We start from the raw sequence: 12,445 nt of genomic DNA, 5'->3' as shown, positions 1-12,445 counted from the left end.
CCCTCACATCTAGGATGGATTCACCTACAGGGGAATTGGTCCTGCCAGACAATCATCTCATGTGTCTTTCAAAATCACAGTTGACAGTGATTCCACACTCCCCCTTTGCAATGGGTTTTAGTGTTTAAGTTTCCTTAATGTTAGGTAAAATTGCATAATGTTCAACCCAATTCTTCTGTGCAAGTGTTTATTCTGATTTCCTTCTTGTTTTAAATATGTTGTAACTGTTGTGACATCTCTCAAAATAGATCAAATTCTTTAAAAGATACTATATCATGCTTTTTAGACCATTGATCATGTTTATTTACTCTCTTCAGGACTCTTTTAACGTTGATCCACATGTTGCTCTGAAATACATCTGTTACTCTTTCTTGGATAACCAGAATCCTTCTGGAAGTTCAAGATGTAATTGATGGCTAATTGACTTTATTTCTATCATTATTACTTCTTTCTTGTTTTACTTGTTTGGTTCTCCAGAAGCCCATCTATAATGGGGATTATTGCTGCAGACAGGAAATTTTTGGGTGAGATTGGTGTACTGGACAGTGGAATGCACATATATGGAGGAGAAAACGTGGAACTTGGCCTGAGGGTAAACCTATTTTTTCATCTTTTTAAAAAAAGACAGTGAAAATTAGTATGATTTCTTTGAAAGCATGCGAGGCACTGGCTATTATCCAAAGCATGGGTTAATACTTCAGGACAATTCTTGTTTATTTTGGGTAACAAATGAAAGTGATAGATTTCCAGAAACATCAGTAGGCTTTTGTTGATACCTCTCAAGGATTTTGATTCCTAACACAAAAATCTAGTTCAGTGAGGAAATACTGAATCTTGCAAGATGTGGTTCACTCAGAAATTTAATGTCTCTTTGCTGAGCGGAAGAATAAGATAAGATCAAGTTAAATGAAGTTAGTTATTAGTGGAAAAAACCCAATGATCCCCCCAAAAAAACCCAAACCCAGAAATAGGTCTGTCTGCCCTTGAAAGTAATGTGTTCTTCAAATTTGGGTATCTTCAAATCAAGAATTGATACTTCCCCCTCTTCCCCTTCCCCCCCCCCCCCCCCCCCCCCGTCCCCCCCTCCCCCTCCCCCCCCCCCCCCGAATAATTTTATCTGAAGTGTCTTTAGTTATTAGAGAACAAATCAGAGCACTAAGAATTCTATTGATTAGTATTTTTTAAAAGTATTGGTGGTTGGAGATATTTTGGAAGACCTGAGAAGAATGAATTTAGCACTTATCTCTATAAAGAAGAGAAAAGATGGTGGGACATGAGAATTATAAACCTTTTAGCAAGACTTAAATGTCTAGGGAAAAAAGGGTTTGATTATTCTCTTTTTCTGTAAGTGTGAAAACTAGGGGGCTTTGAAAGAAGTCAGTAACCAGTTTCAAAAAAAAACGTGAGAATGAGGTGCTTAATTCTTCCAGTAGCAGACCAGTCCAACAGACCAGGAACAGAGCTCCTTCTAAAGGATATTGTGGGTCTTAAAAACCTGCAGTCATTTGCGGGAAGACTAAACAGTTATGGAAGAAAAACCTGCTCAGAGTTAGTAAACAAAAATGAATCACAGGAATATACACCAAGTCCCCTGACCTGAAAATAACTGCGGGCTGTGACAGGTAACATATGTACTTGAATTGTTCTTAACCTTCTCCAGAAATAAGTTTGCAGTCACTGTGGGATACTTACTAGGCTAGATGGGCCTTTGGACTTTTGGAGCTTCTGTACTTTTGAAGCATTAGTTTTGTCCTGCTTGGGTATCTCTTTGAATTCCACAAAGATATTTTCCAGGAATCCACTGGATTTTTTTCTTTCTTTTGAATTGTCCCTAGTGTGTAAGATTTTGCAGGACCAGTTTTGCTCTTGGCATGTTCTGGGCAATGTCATTACTTTTGAAGGATTCAGGCCCATAATCACCACAGTATTTAGCAGTATAGCTCCTAGTGAAATCACTTGGAGGTATGAACCAGTTTGCCTTAGTGCGTTTATGCCAATTGACCAGTGTCTTGTCACAGGAAATTGGTGAGTAGTTTTGTTAATGGTGATGGCAAAGAAAAATAAGAAAGAACATGCCTTTACTCTCCTGGACCTCTACACACAGTAGAAATGAAAGGTACTGAAAAATTCATTTCATTCACTCAAGCCAGGAAATAGAGCTTTGAATGGTGAGGGCATGTCAGTTCATCTGGTGAAGATGTGGGGGGAGCAGAAATGGAAGCACTTTCTGGGGCCTTAGAAGCCTGAAAGTGCTTTCTGGAAGCACTTTTTAGCAGAGGCTGTTTCTATAGGATGAGGGGTGATGGTTTTAAAGAAAGGGTGATGGCTTTTTTAGAGGGAGATTCAGGCTGGACATCAGGAAAAAATTTTTACGAGGGTGGTAAAATCCTGGCACAGGTTGCCCAAAGAGGTGGTGGATGCGCCATCCCTGGAGACACTCAGGGCCAGATTGGATGTGGTTCTGGGCAACCTGATCTAGATGAAGATGTCCCTGCTTATTGCAGGGGGTTGGACTAGACAACCTTTACAGATCCCTTCCAACCCAAACTATTCTATGATTCTATGATTCTAGAAAGTTCAAAGAATAAATAGGCAACTTTACCTCAAATTCTCTTTTCTTGACCTAGGCCTGGCAGTGTGGAGGTAAAGTAGAAGTGCTGCCCTGTTCAAGAATTGCTCATTTAGAAAGAGCTCATAAGCCTTACTTGCCAGACTTGAGCCTCGCGGTGAAACGCAATGCCTTACGGGTAGCTGAAGTATGGATGGATGAATACAAGTACATGGTCTACTTTGCATGGAATCTTCCAATTGAGGTAACTGCATTTCCTGATGGACTGATCTCTGCCAAACTTTCCTGCTTTCCACTTTGTGTAAGAAGTTACACAGTCTTGGAAATAATAGTTAGAATCTTGATTGCTCCCAAATGAGATGAGTATCACAGTCAAGAGACTATTGATCATACTGAAGTTCTTAACAAGCTCTGTCTTATTTTTCACTTTGAGCTAGGTTTGGGTTTTTTGATATGAAATAAGGAAACTACCTCCTAGCTATATCTAGCTCTGATAGTCTTTATGAAATCATAGCATGTTAATTTTTCACTAGTTTATTGGCACTTCTAGGCAAAACATGTTCTGAAATTCTGAAGTTTAAAAAAATATGTATTTTTTACAAATGAACTTTTAGCTATATTTTTAATGTTATAAATAGACAACACAGAGAAACAAATTTGTATTTTCCCTAATTTCACAGGCCACCTTAATGTCCTGAAATTAAACACTGTGTTCTTGCAGAATCCTGGAGTAGACTTTGGAGATGTTTCTTCCAGAAAAGACCTAAGGAAAAAACTGAACTGTAAAGGTTTTGACTGGTACATAAAGAACATTTACCCTAATTTAATATTTCTTCCCAACATTGTTGGCTATGGAACAGTAAGTATTGAGTCTATTTATTTGAAATACAGAACAAATCATTAGCTCTACTGTTAAGAAGAATTGTGAACACTGTTTTGCTGAATATGATATATTTTCCTAGAAACTTTAAAAATACTTTTTTTTCTTTCCTAGGCACTAAAGCTTTCTAAAGTCTTTTTCATACTCAGTTGATCTGGAATTTCTAAACTGTGTTTATAGTATATGTACTGATAGGAGCACAACAGTAGTTCGGGAAAGTGCTTGATGTGTAGCTTTTTACGGCATACAACACTCATCTATTGACTAACAAGAATGAATCAATATCTTCTTGCAAGACCCTGAATTTTTCAGTGGAGTAGTATGGACTTTTTTCTGCAGAGATTACCAGGATAATTTGGAAAGCATGCACACATGAATCATGGTAGCATTTTCTAGACCCAAGCTTGCATACCTTGCTGGAGCTGGGCAATGGTACTCACCTGTCTGCTTGGTGACTTCTGACCTGGCGCTACATGGCACGATGTCCATGAGTCTTTGAAGGACCTTACATTTGCTTTTGATTGCTGTTATGATGAATCTACAGAATGAATTTCTATGAATTTCTACAGAGGTAATCTGAGATCTATTTTCTAAACCCATATTGTATCTTCCACTTCAGGATTCAGTGCAGAGCTCTAAATAAAGTAGCCTTGCTCTCAGGACAGTTTCTAAAATTAGTGGGGAGGAGCTGCAAACAGGATTTCCATTCTTTACAGTAACTTTGGTTTATTCTGCAGATGAAAAACACACTGAAAGAAGACATCTGTATTGACCAAGGCCCTGTCCCTGGAAACACACCAATTATGTATCCCTGTCATGCATACTCACCACAGGTAATACAAGCAACTGATCAGATCTTCACATAAAAGCTGTTGCTAAATGTTCTTTTCAAGCCTCCACAGGCCATACAATCAGCACTTCAAAACTATTATCTCTGTGCTATCTAAAGGGAAATATTAACCTTTATTTCATTAAATTGTGCTGCCCAACGTAACTGGTAGCAGAGCAGGTTCTCATGGAAATCTAAGTGCATTAAACTAAGGCTTTTGGTTTAGCCTTGCCAAAAAATTGTGAGACTTCATGTTGATACTGATTGATCCTGTTGATTGACAGAAGATGACTGGGATAAAATGGGAGAGAGGTGGATCTCTTCCTCACCACGCTGCCTGTCCTCTCAGAAGGGGGGAAGCTAAGGGTTACCATTCAGTTGTAAGCATCTTGATTTTGTTTTTCATTGGAAAGCAGAAAGATTTTGTATAGGGTCAAATTCATCCTGGTTTAATTACTGAGACATCAATGAATGCTGGTGCTGTACAGCTGATACTTCTCAATATCAGTTTTGTAACTGTCTGCTGTCTTCTGCTTATGAGATTTCCCTTGTATCTTAATTCACTGACAGCAGTGTCACCTTCCCTTTCAGCACATTTTTTATCACAGCACTGGAGAAATGTATGTAGGAGGTTTACATGCCCGACGGAATACAGGTGATAGATGCCTAACAGACTCTGGGAATGGGGACCTGCCTGTTTTAGAGCAATGTGACATAGCTGTGAATAAAGGTCTGAACTTGCACTGGGATTTTAAACAGGTAGGTGAATTTCCATATCCCCCACATTTCAATAAGCTTTCCCATTATAATGAATCCCTGGACACTTCCTTGCAAAGCAGTTTGTTTCTGAATAACATCGCCTTAATTTCAGGGCTTGCAGGTGCCGCTGCATGAGCTGTATTGAAGGTGGTTGAGTCTTCAGGGTTGTGTGGTTTTTAAAACAAGGGGATGGTCACACAACTGAAACTGAGTTACCAGAATTTAACCAGTTTCCATTCGTGCAGGATTTATGCCAGCTGATGCTGACATGCTTAAGATCCCAAGTGATACTTTCAGTGCCTCTGAATACAGAATATGATAATATCAGCTTAGACAGCTAGTCTAAGACAGGTACTGTCATGCTGCTGGGGCAGGATAAACAGGCAACAGTGATAACAATGGAGGGATAGGTGGGAAAGGAAGCCATGCAACTTCTCCCCTCTCAGGCAGTTCAAATCTTATTAGCTTTATGTAATTAATAATTAATTAATTTTGCACATGATGTATGGACCTGTTTATTGCATCTCAGTGAAAAACTAGGCAGGAGACAAATCTTGTGAGCAAGTGGTAGGGAATATAGGAGTTGAATTGGTGAAAGATAAAGGTTTCAGTGACCCAAATAGTATAGACCTACATGGTCTTCAGAAATTCTGATAACATGGGCTTTCCTTCATCTTTAGTCTGGTCTGTAACTTCAAAACTTAGAAAAAGGTGCATATGTATTTCCTGGAGGGTTTAGACCCACCTTAAAAGTAAACCTTCAGTTCCTTGTGTGAATCAAGAATTATCATAGTGAAACAATTGGCAGCCTGAAGGAGCCAGCTAACATCCTGTTTGCTCTGGAGCCCGGCCCCTTAGGAAATACCTCATTTCTGGCTTGATGAGTTGACTTAATCACACTCCACCTCATTCACAATAATTGGAACTGAACTATTGACCTAGGGATAAGAGATTAATATTGTTACCTGTTATTAGCTCTCTTATTTCAAAGTGGGATAGAGTATTAAAATTTACTAAAATGATTTCAGCTGTAAAAAAACCAAACCCACAAAACCACCCATCCCCTCCCCCTGAGTCCAAACAGCAGACACAAATTAAACCTCTGTATACATTGTAATATACCTTGTAGAGTTCCATAAGCTGTCATGCATTATCAGCCTGAGGAAAACACGATTTTTTTCTCAGGTCTGTGACCTACTTGTGTTTCTCAGACACATTTGTAGAGGCCAAGAGAATTGCTTCCTGACTGAGCACTAAACTTATAAGCCCTCAGCTTCTCTCATATTTCCTTTCCTTTTGTAGGGATCAGCTGTAATCAACAGGGCCACTAAAAGATGCCTAGAAATCACAGCAGATAATCCAGTTTCCTATAGGCTTGTAATGCGGACCTGCACAGGACAAAGGTGGAATATCCAACACACGGTTAAGGACTGGGGAAAAGCAAAAGACCTGGAACAGAAGGCACAGCACTGACTAGAGGATGTTCTTCCTTGGAAACTTCTATGTTCATAATGCAGTACTGAAAGCAGTGCTGCTTTCAAGAGTTTGTTTACACAGGATTTTCCAATGTAGTAGTTATTGCAGGAACTACTACCTACACAAGATCATCTCGCACTCTTGGGGCATCACCCCCTGAATTTCCTCAGTTAGGAAGGGGACTGTCTTTGCTCTTTTATTATCACTGGAGGGCAGTAGTTATGCTAAGAGTCTTTCAACCCATCTGTGTTTCTTATGTAGTCCTTTGGAAGTGCCTGGCTCTGCTCATTAATGAAAGACTGGTATAAGGTTTCTAACTTTCTACCTTCGGCATTTTGGTTAATTCAGAAGAAATGAAAGTGGGTCTGACTTCCTCTTGTACACAGTTTATCTCAGGCTGAATTAGACCATTTTTCCTGTCTTGGGTCATTTAATAATGCAAAACTTCTTGTTGAGAGGTACTCATGTGAATGGGTGAAATGAAATACATCCTTGTTCTCCTCTCCATATAATTTGCCTGGACATGATTCTGTTTCTCAGTAATTCAGCAGTGTGACACACTAAGGCTGTATTATGTTTAGCTGTGTGAAGTTAGTTTGTGCCAACCACATGACAACATGGATAAAATCTAGTCAAGTACTTGGAAACAAGGAAATTGAACTCAATAGTTGCCACAAACCATTATGAGGCCAATACAGTAGCACACGTCTATTAAAGAAACAGTAAAATACAGCATGAGTTGCCAATGGAAGGCAACTTCCAGGTAGACAGGGTGTGAGTTTTTGTAGAAATAGGGTGAGGTGGAACTGATTATCTTAATTCATAGAGTAACCACTCTTAGGACTTACACTTATTTGTTAAAGGGAGCTCCTGTAAAGTAAACTCATTGAAGCTATATAGAGTTTCAGCCTAAAGTAATTTTGTTATCAAAAAGGTGTCAAACATTTTATCCAAATACTAAGTGTATTCAGGGTTTGTTTGACTATTTGAATATAATCCAATATTATTTGTTTTCTACCTTTCTAATTTCTCTGTAAACTAGATGTTAACAATCTGCCCCTGATATTCAGGATGGCAAATGGACAAGCTCTTGATGGAAGGTCCTTAGGGTCTGTATTTTTCTACTCCAGAAACTGATTCTTAAAAATGCCACATTTTAACCAGATTGGATTTAAATTTCTAAAATCCACTTTTATTCCCATCCTGAACCACAGCCAAAGACACTGAAGAAAGAGGAATATGTGCTCTAGTTGTTTTCTGCATCTTCAATAGTGTGTCTTACCGAAATCAAAGGACTGCCATTTTGACAAGCACAATGAAGGCAGTCAGAATTTTTCCGGTACAACTGAAATGATAATCTGGCCTAGTGGTGATGATTAATAAAAAGTGTTTACATAATATTTTTTCCATCTTAATATACCACTTCAATAGAATGTAGTAGACATTTGTTTTGAACAATTTTGTTTTGAACTTAGAGTTCGGAAGAACGTCAAAATGTTCCAGAATGTCTAAATTTTCTGGTTCTTAATGTATGGCCTCTAGTTATACACAGGGGTTAACACTGAAACAAAATGCTTCAAATATTTTGATTTATCTCAAGTATAAGTCTTTTTAATTTCCTGAACCCCCTTCAAAAATGTGACTTTTTAGCCAATTTTTGTAATGAGGAAAGATAGCAGCCATAAGAGAAGGACTTCAATTTTCTAGTTATGCATAATGAGACATAAATAACATCTCCATGGTTTTGGTGCTACAGTAGTAATATTTTTAAACTTGAAAGTTCACTGGATGATGAAGCAATTGATGTGTGATTCCTCAGCAAGGAAGCAGTTGATCTAGGTCTTTACTGCCATGGTGTGTAACAAGAAGTCAGCTATGACTGCGGCATAGCATAGAGTGGGATCTATTCTTGCCCTGCAAACCAGTCATTGGCCAAACTTTCAGAAATACAGAAAATCACCTCAGCTCCTGCAAAATGGCACGAGAGTGCTGAAGACAAGTAGTAAAAATAACATAATAGGCAGGAGTTTTAGTGGATGTGTGGCTGCAAAGGAGTGGGACAGCTTAACTCAGAGCAAGCAGAAACAAGAGGACCAAGGTACATACTACCATGCAGGTTAGCCCTAGTGACCTCTGCAGAACAGTAGTGCTTTCCTCCTTGGTTTTGTGCTCAAGCAAGCTTGGCTTTACTACATGTGCAACAAGAATCCACCTTGGGAGGAGGAATTAGAAGAGTTAAAAAGGACCTCTTCTTTAGTGTCTGGAGGAATAGGGAGAAGAGCCAGTCTGGAGACAGGAACTATTTAAGGGACTATAAACTGTCAATCTCTTTCAGGGGAAACTAAATCAGAGAGCAGACAGAATCACTTAATCTGTCACCAGGGGGTTAATGTGGTCAGAACTAAATCCCCTGGTGATTGAGTAAATGTGTGGAGAACTGTGATAATCAATAATAAGATAATTAAAACCCCCACTGCTTTCATTCACATTTTTTATTTGACTGACTTCTCTAAACTCAAATGGTAAATTTAGATTTACCTACTCATTTTCCTCCCTCTTTGTGAAACTACCTCTTTTGAAACATTAACTATTAGGAAGAAGTTCTTCCCTGTAAGGGTGGTGAGGCCCTGGCACAGGTTGCCCAGAGGAGCTGTGGCTGCCCCATCCCTGGTAGTGTTCAAGGCCAGGTTGGATGGGACCTGGGGCAACCTGGTCTAGTGGAAGTTGTCCCTGCCCATGGCAGGGGGTTGGAACTAGGTGACCTTTAAGGTCTGTTCCAATCCAAACAATTCTATGATACTATGATTAAGCACACGTGTTATCAGTGGGGTATAGCACTCTGCTTGCATTGAGAACAATCCAGTCAGGATCAGTGGGCAACTGAATCAGTGGGAACTAAAGGATAGAGCTGCTCACAGTCAGTCACCCAGAAGCCCTCAGTGCACCATGCAAGCCTGAAGACTACCAATAAGATAGAGGATTCATCAATCGCCCAGGGTAGAGCAGGGTCATACACTGTCCCTCATGCCTGGGAACTGTGGCGCAGGGGCTTTGCTTATAGCTTTGTGCTTGTAACAATGCACTAGAAGCACTTCAGTATTCAGCTCAACTCCCTGTAACAAATGTGAGTTCAGCAATTGTTTAGTATTCTCTCAACCCTGGTAAATTCTGTCTACTCAGATATGGTAGTTATCAGTCATGTTTGTAACCTCAGATCAGATTTCAAACTGGGTTTTTTTTCTAATTTTTGGAAGAGATGCTATTACTTCAGAGCATGTGTTTCCATCTGTTCACTGTGAATTTACTTGCAGTCCTTAGTCCTCTCAAAACCTCCTCCCACAAAAAGCAAAATGGTACCTTATAATGTATGTTTGCCTGCAAAATTTCTCAAAAAGTGCCATCTGTTGCTAAGTGCCTGAAGCAACAATGATAATGGCAGCAGCTTTGAAGCAAAACCACACTTAACTTGTGCCCTACTGTGGTGGATGCACAGAGCCCAGAATTCAATATCATGGTTGCTGTTTGCTTCTAATGCCATGTGTATATCTGTTGCAGTAGTTCAAAGGAGATTTGCAAATGTAGGTCAGTTTTGTGTGGATAATTGGACAGAAATTCTCACTGTAAATGTTATGTATGCAAGTGTGAGTACTCAAATCTAGAACTGTGTGGTTAGATGGCACACATCCCCAAACTATTAATCTTTTGGGAAGAGGAGTTTGTTAAAGGGAAAATATTTGCCTTACACAGACAACTATGAAAAGATATTGTCAATTCACCGTATTTCAAGGAAAATGTTAGAGCTCTACATTGACAGTCACATCCAAAAAAGACTGAGACAGATTATGTGAGAACTTATGATGCAAGGGAACTGTGATAGCTGCCACACTACAGGGTTTGCTCCTGCATCTCCTTTAGACTGAATTTCTGTGTGCCTGCTATCTTTTTTTTGTTGGATGCATGCAGGTGCCGTTAACCTGGATGAACTGAGCCTGGCTTATTCTTCACCCCCACTGGAAATGGTCACTTATATGCTCAGCTCAGTCTGCCTTGAGTGCCGCGGTTCATGGTTCTCGAACTGCCATGCTTCTGGCATACAAATCAGTTGATTTAACTAATAGCATACTGTGCTGCAATCTGCTGTATAATTACACACTTAATTAGATTCACAGTTTGTTACCTGTGTCACACTGTGACAGGGTTTGTTGCTCTTTAGGGGAAAAAAAAGTCTTCTGGTTATAACTCAGAAAAGCATCATGAGGGTTGATTTTTCTCCATGAAGGTGTAAGTTCCTTTTAGAAAAGCCTACAGAACAGATTAAACCTCAGGTAGTCACTGTTTATTAAATATCTGTGGTTAACACCCCCTGGTTAAAAGTATGCCTTTGGGCTTGCAAACAAAAAGTCCTGAGAACAAGATGATGATGGCATGCGCACTTACTGCTGTGGGATAAGCAAAGGGAGGAAATTTCAGTATGTGAGTTCTGGGGTAGCTGCCTGGTTGTGCGACTACACTGTGAGATAGCTTGTATCTTGAGAGCTCAGTTGCCTTCTATTTCACATGGCGTAAATATGCTGTTACTTGCTATTTTACAGTATACCTCACTTCAAAGTACTTCCTTATGTACCTTAAATCTGCCTTAAAACTGTGTGTGCAATGGGTACTGCTTGTGTGTGTAAGTGAACATTTAATAGCCTTAACTTAACATTGTTCTTCTAAAACAATAGTATGTTTTGGAATGGAAGTATTGATTCCTGAAACTTTATAATTATTTTCACTAGTGCTTGTTGGATGACCTTTAAAGCCTATGGAAGGAGTGCAGAAGAAGGCAAGGCTCTCTAGAACAAAGAAACAATATTTGCCCTAGTTCATTTACCTTGTGCTGGCAGCTACTTCTACTGGTAGAAGTTCAAGGAAGTGAAGGCAATAAGAATGTTCATTGCCATTATTTGCCTGGTAATATTTGTCAAAAGACAAACTATTACTTTCATAATTTGGCAGTCCCCCAGTGCTTGAATTCAAATAAGTCTATGTTCATGTAGGAAGTTGGTGATTGTCTGATAAATATGAAAATACGTGATTATCTAAAAGAAAAAGAGTCACCAAGTCAAGCTATTTGCTTTGAATATAGATCCATCCACATAAAAAAATCAGAGTAGCAATTTTGGATAAGCAATATACAGTTGTTAGCAGCCATGATTCAGAGACTGCAAATTGGCAGACTTCCTGAGGGAGGCCTGGCGTGGCCTAGCCCTGCTATTCATCAGACAAGCGGGTTGCAGTGAGATTATAAAATTCATCAATATGAACTTTATTTGCTCTGGTGGAGGACTGCAAAGATCCAAGGGAATCTGGGAGGGAACTGAATGGCCACAGTTTCTTCCTTCCCTCCTGCAGTGATTGGGAAGATGCTGAACTGAAATTATTCTGAAAGTTGGGCACTTTGATCTATTGATGGACTTAAAGAGAAGAACATGCTTAGTCTGCTTGCAGGCTCATAGCATGCTTTCTTGAATGTGGGGAAAGGTAGAAGCAGATGTGCTACTCAGCAGCTTCCCATTCATTATCCCAGCTCTGAAATACTGAGATCCTGCAATGTGATTGTCATACTTTTTTCCAATTCATCTGCAAGTCCCAAGAGCTCAGTACATTACCAAAAGGGTGTGTAAGGTGAACTGAAGGGAGTCAAGCTTAACATTTCATAAAGAAAGAAGATATTGTGCAGGGGTGAAGCATCATTTGGAGGTGGCTTCTTTGGCTACTCAGTGGCATGTATATGTTCATGAAGAAGAGAAGCCAGTCTGCATTCATAACTTGCCTTTGCCTTCCACTGTCCCCAGCCATCCCACCCTCAAAGCCCCAGCAGATGATGTCCTACCAGTTCTTTTGCTTAGTACTCCAACCAGGGCAGTTGATGATGCTCTAAGGCACAGGG

The 12,445-nt window shown here is 39.7% G+C and overlaps 1 protein-coding gene across 1 annotated transcript in view; it reads left to right on the top strand.

Moving 5' to 3' along the window:
• GALNT8 (polypeptide N-acetylgalactosaminyltransferase 8) overlaps positions 1-6,510 on the top strand; it is a gene marked incomplete at its 5' end in the record, with an annotated part of 16,413 nt that extends 9,903 nt beyond the window's left edge. The window contains 6 exons of the mRNA XM_010023174.1: positions 478-592; positions 2,628-2,813; positions 3,291-3,428; positions 4,187-4,282; positions 4,870-5,037; positions 6,340-6,510. Of these exons, the coding sequence (XP_010021476.1) occupies positions 478-592; positions 2,628-2,813; positions 3,291-3,428; positions 4,187-4,282; positions 4,870-5,037; positions 6,340-6,510 (874 nt within the window). The remainder of the gene's footprint in view (positions 1-477; positions 593-2,627; positions 2,814-3,290; positions 3,429-4,186; positions 4,283-4,869; positions 5,038-6,339) is intronic.
• Between the last annotated feature and the right edge of the window lie 5,935 nt (positions 6,511-12,445).

The sequence above is a fragment of the Nestor notabilis genome, unplaced genomic scaffold (genome assembly GCF_000696875.1).
Source record: "Nestor notabilis isolate BGI_N333 unplaced genomic scaffold, ASM69687v1 scaffold11391, whole genome shotgun sequence".
NCBI lineage: Eukaryota > Metazoa > Chordata > Aves > Psittaciformes > Psittacidae > Nestor > Nestor notabilis.
The sequence above is the reverse complement of the archived record's forward strand: the minus strand, read 5'-3'. Positions and strand labels throughout refer to the sequence as shown.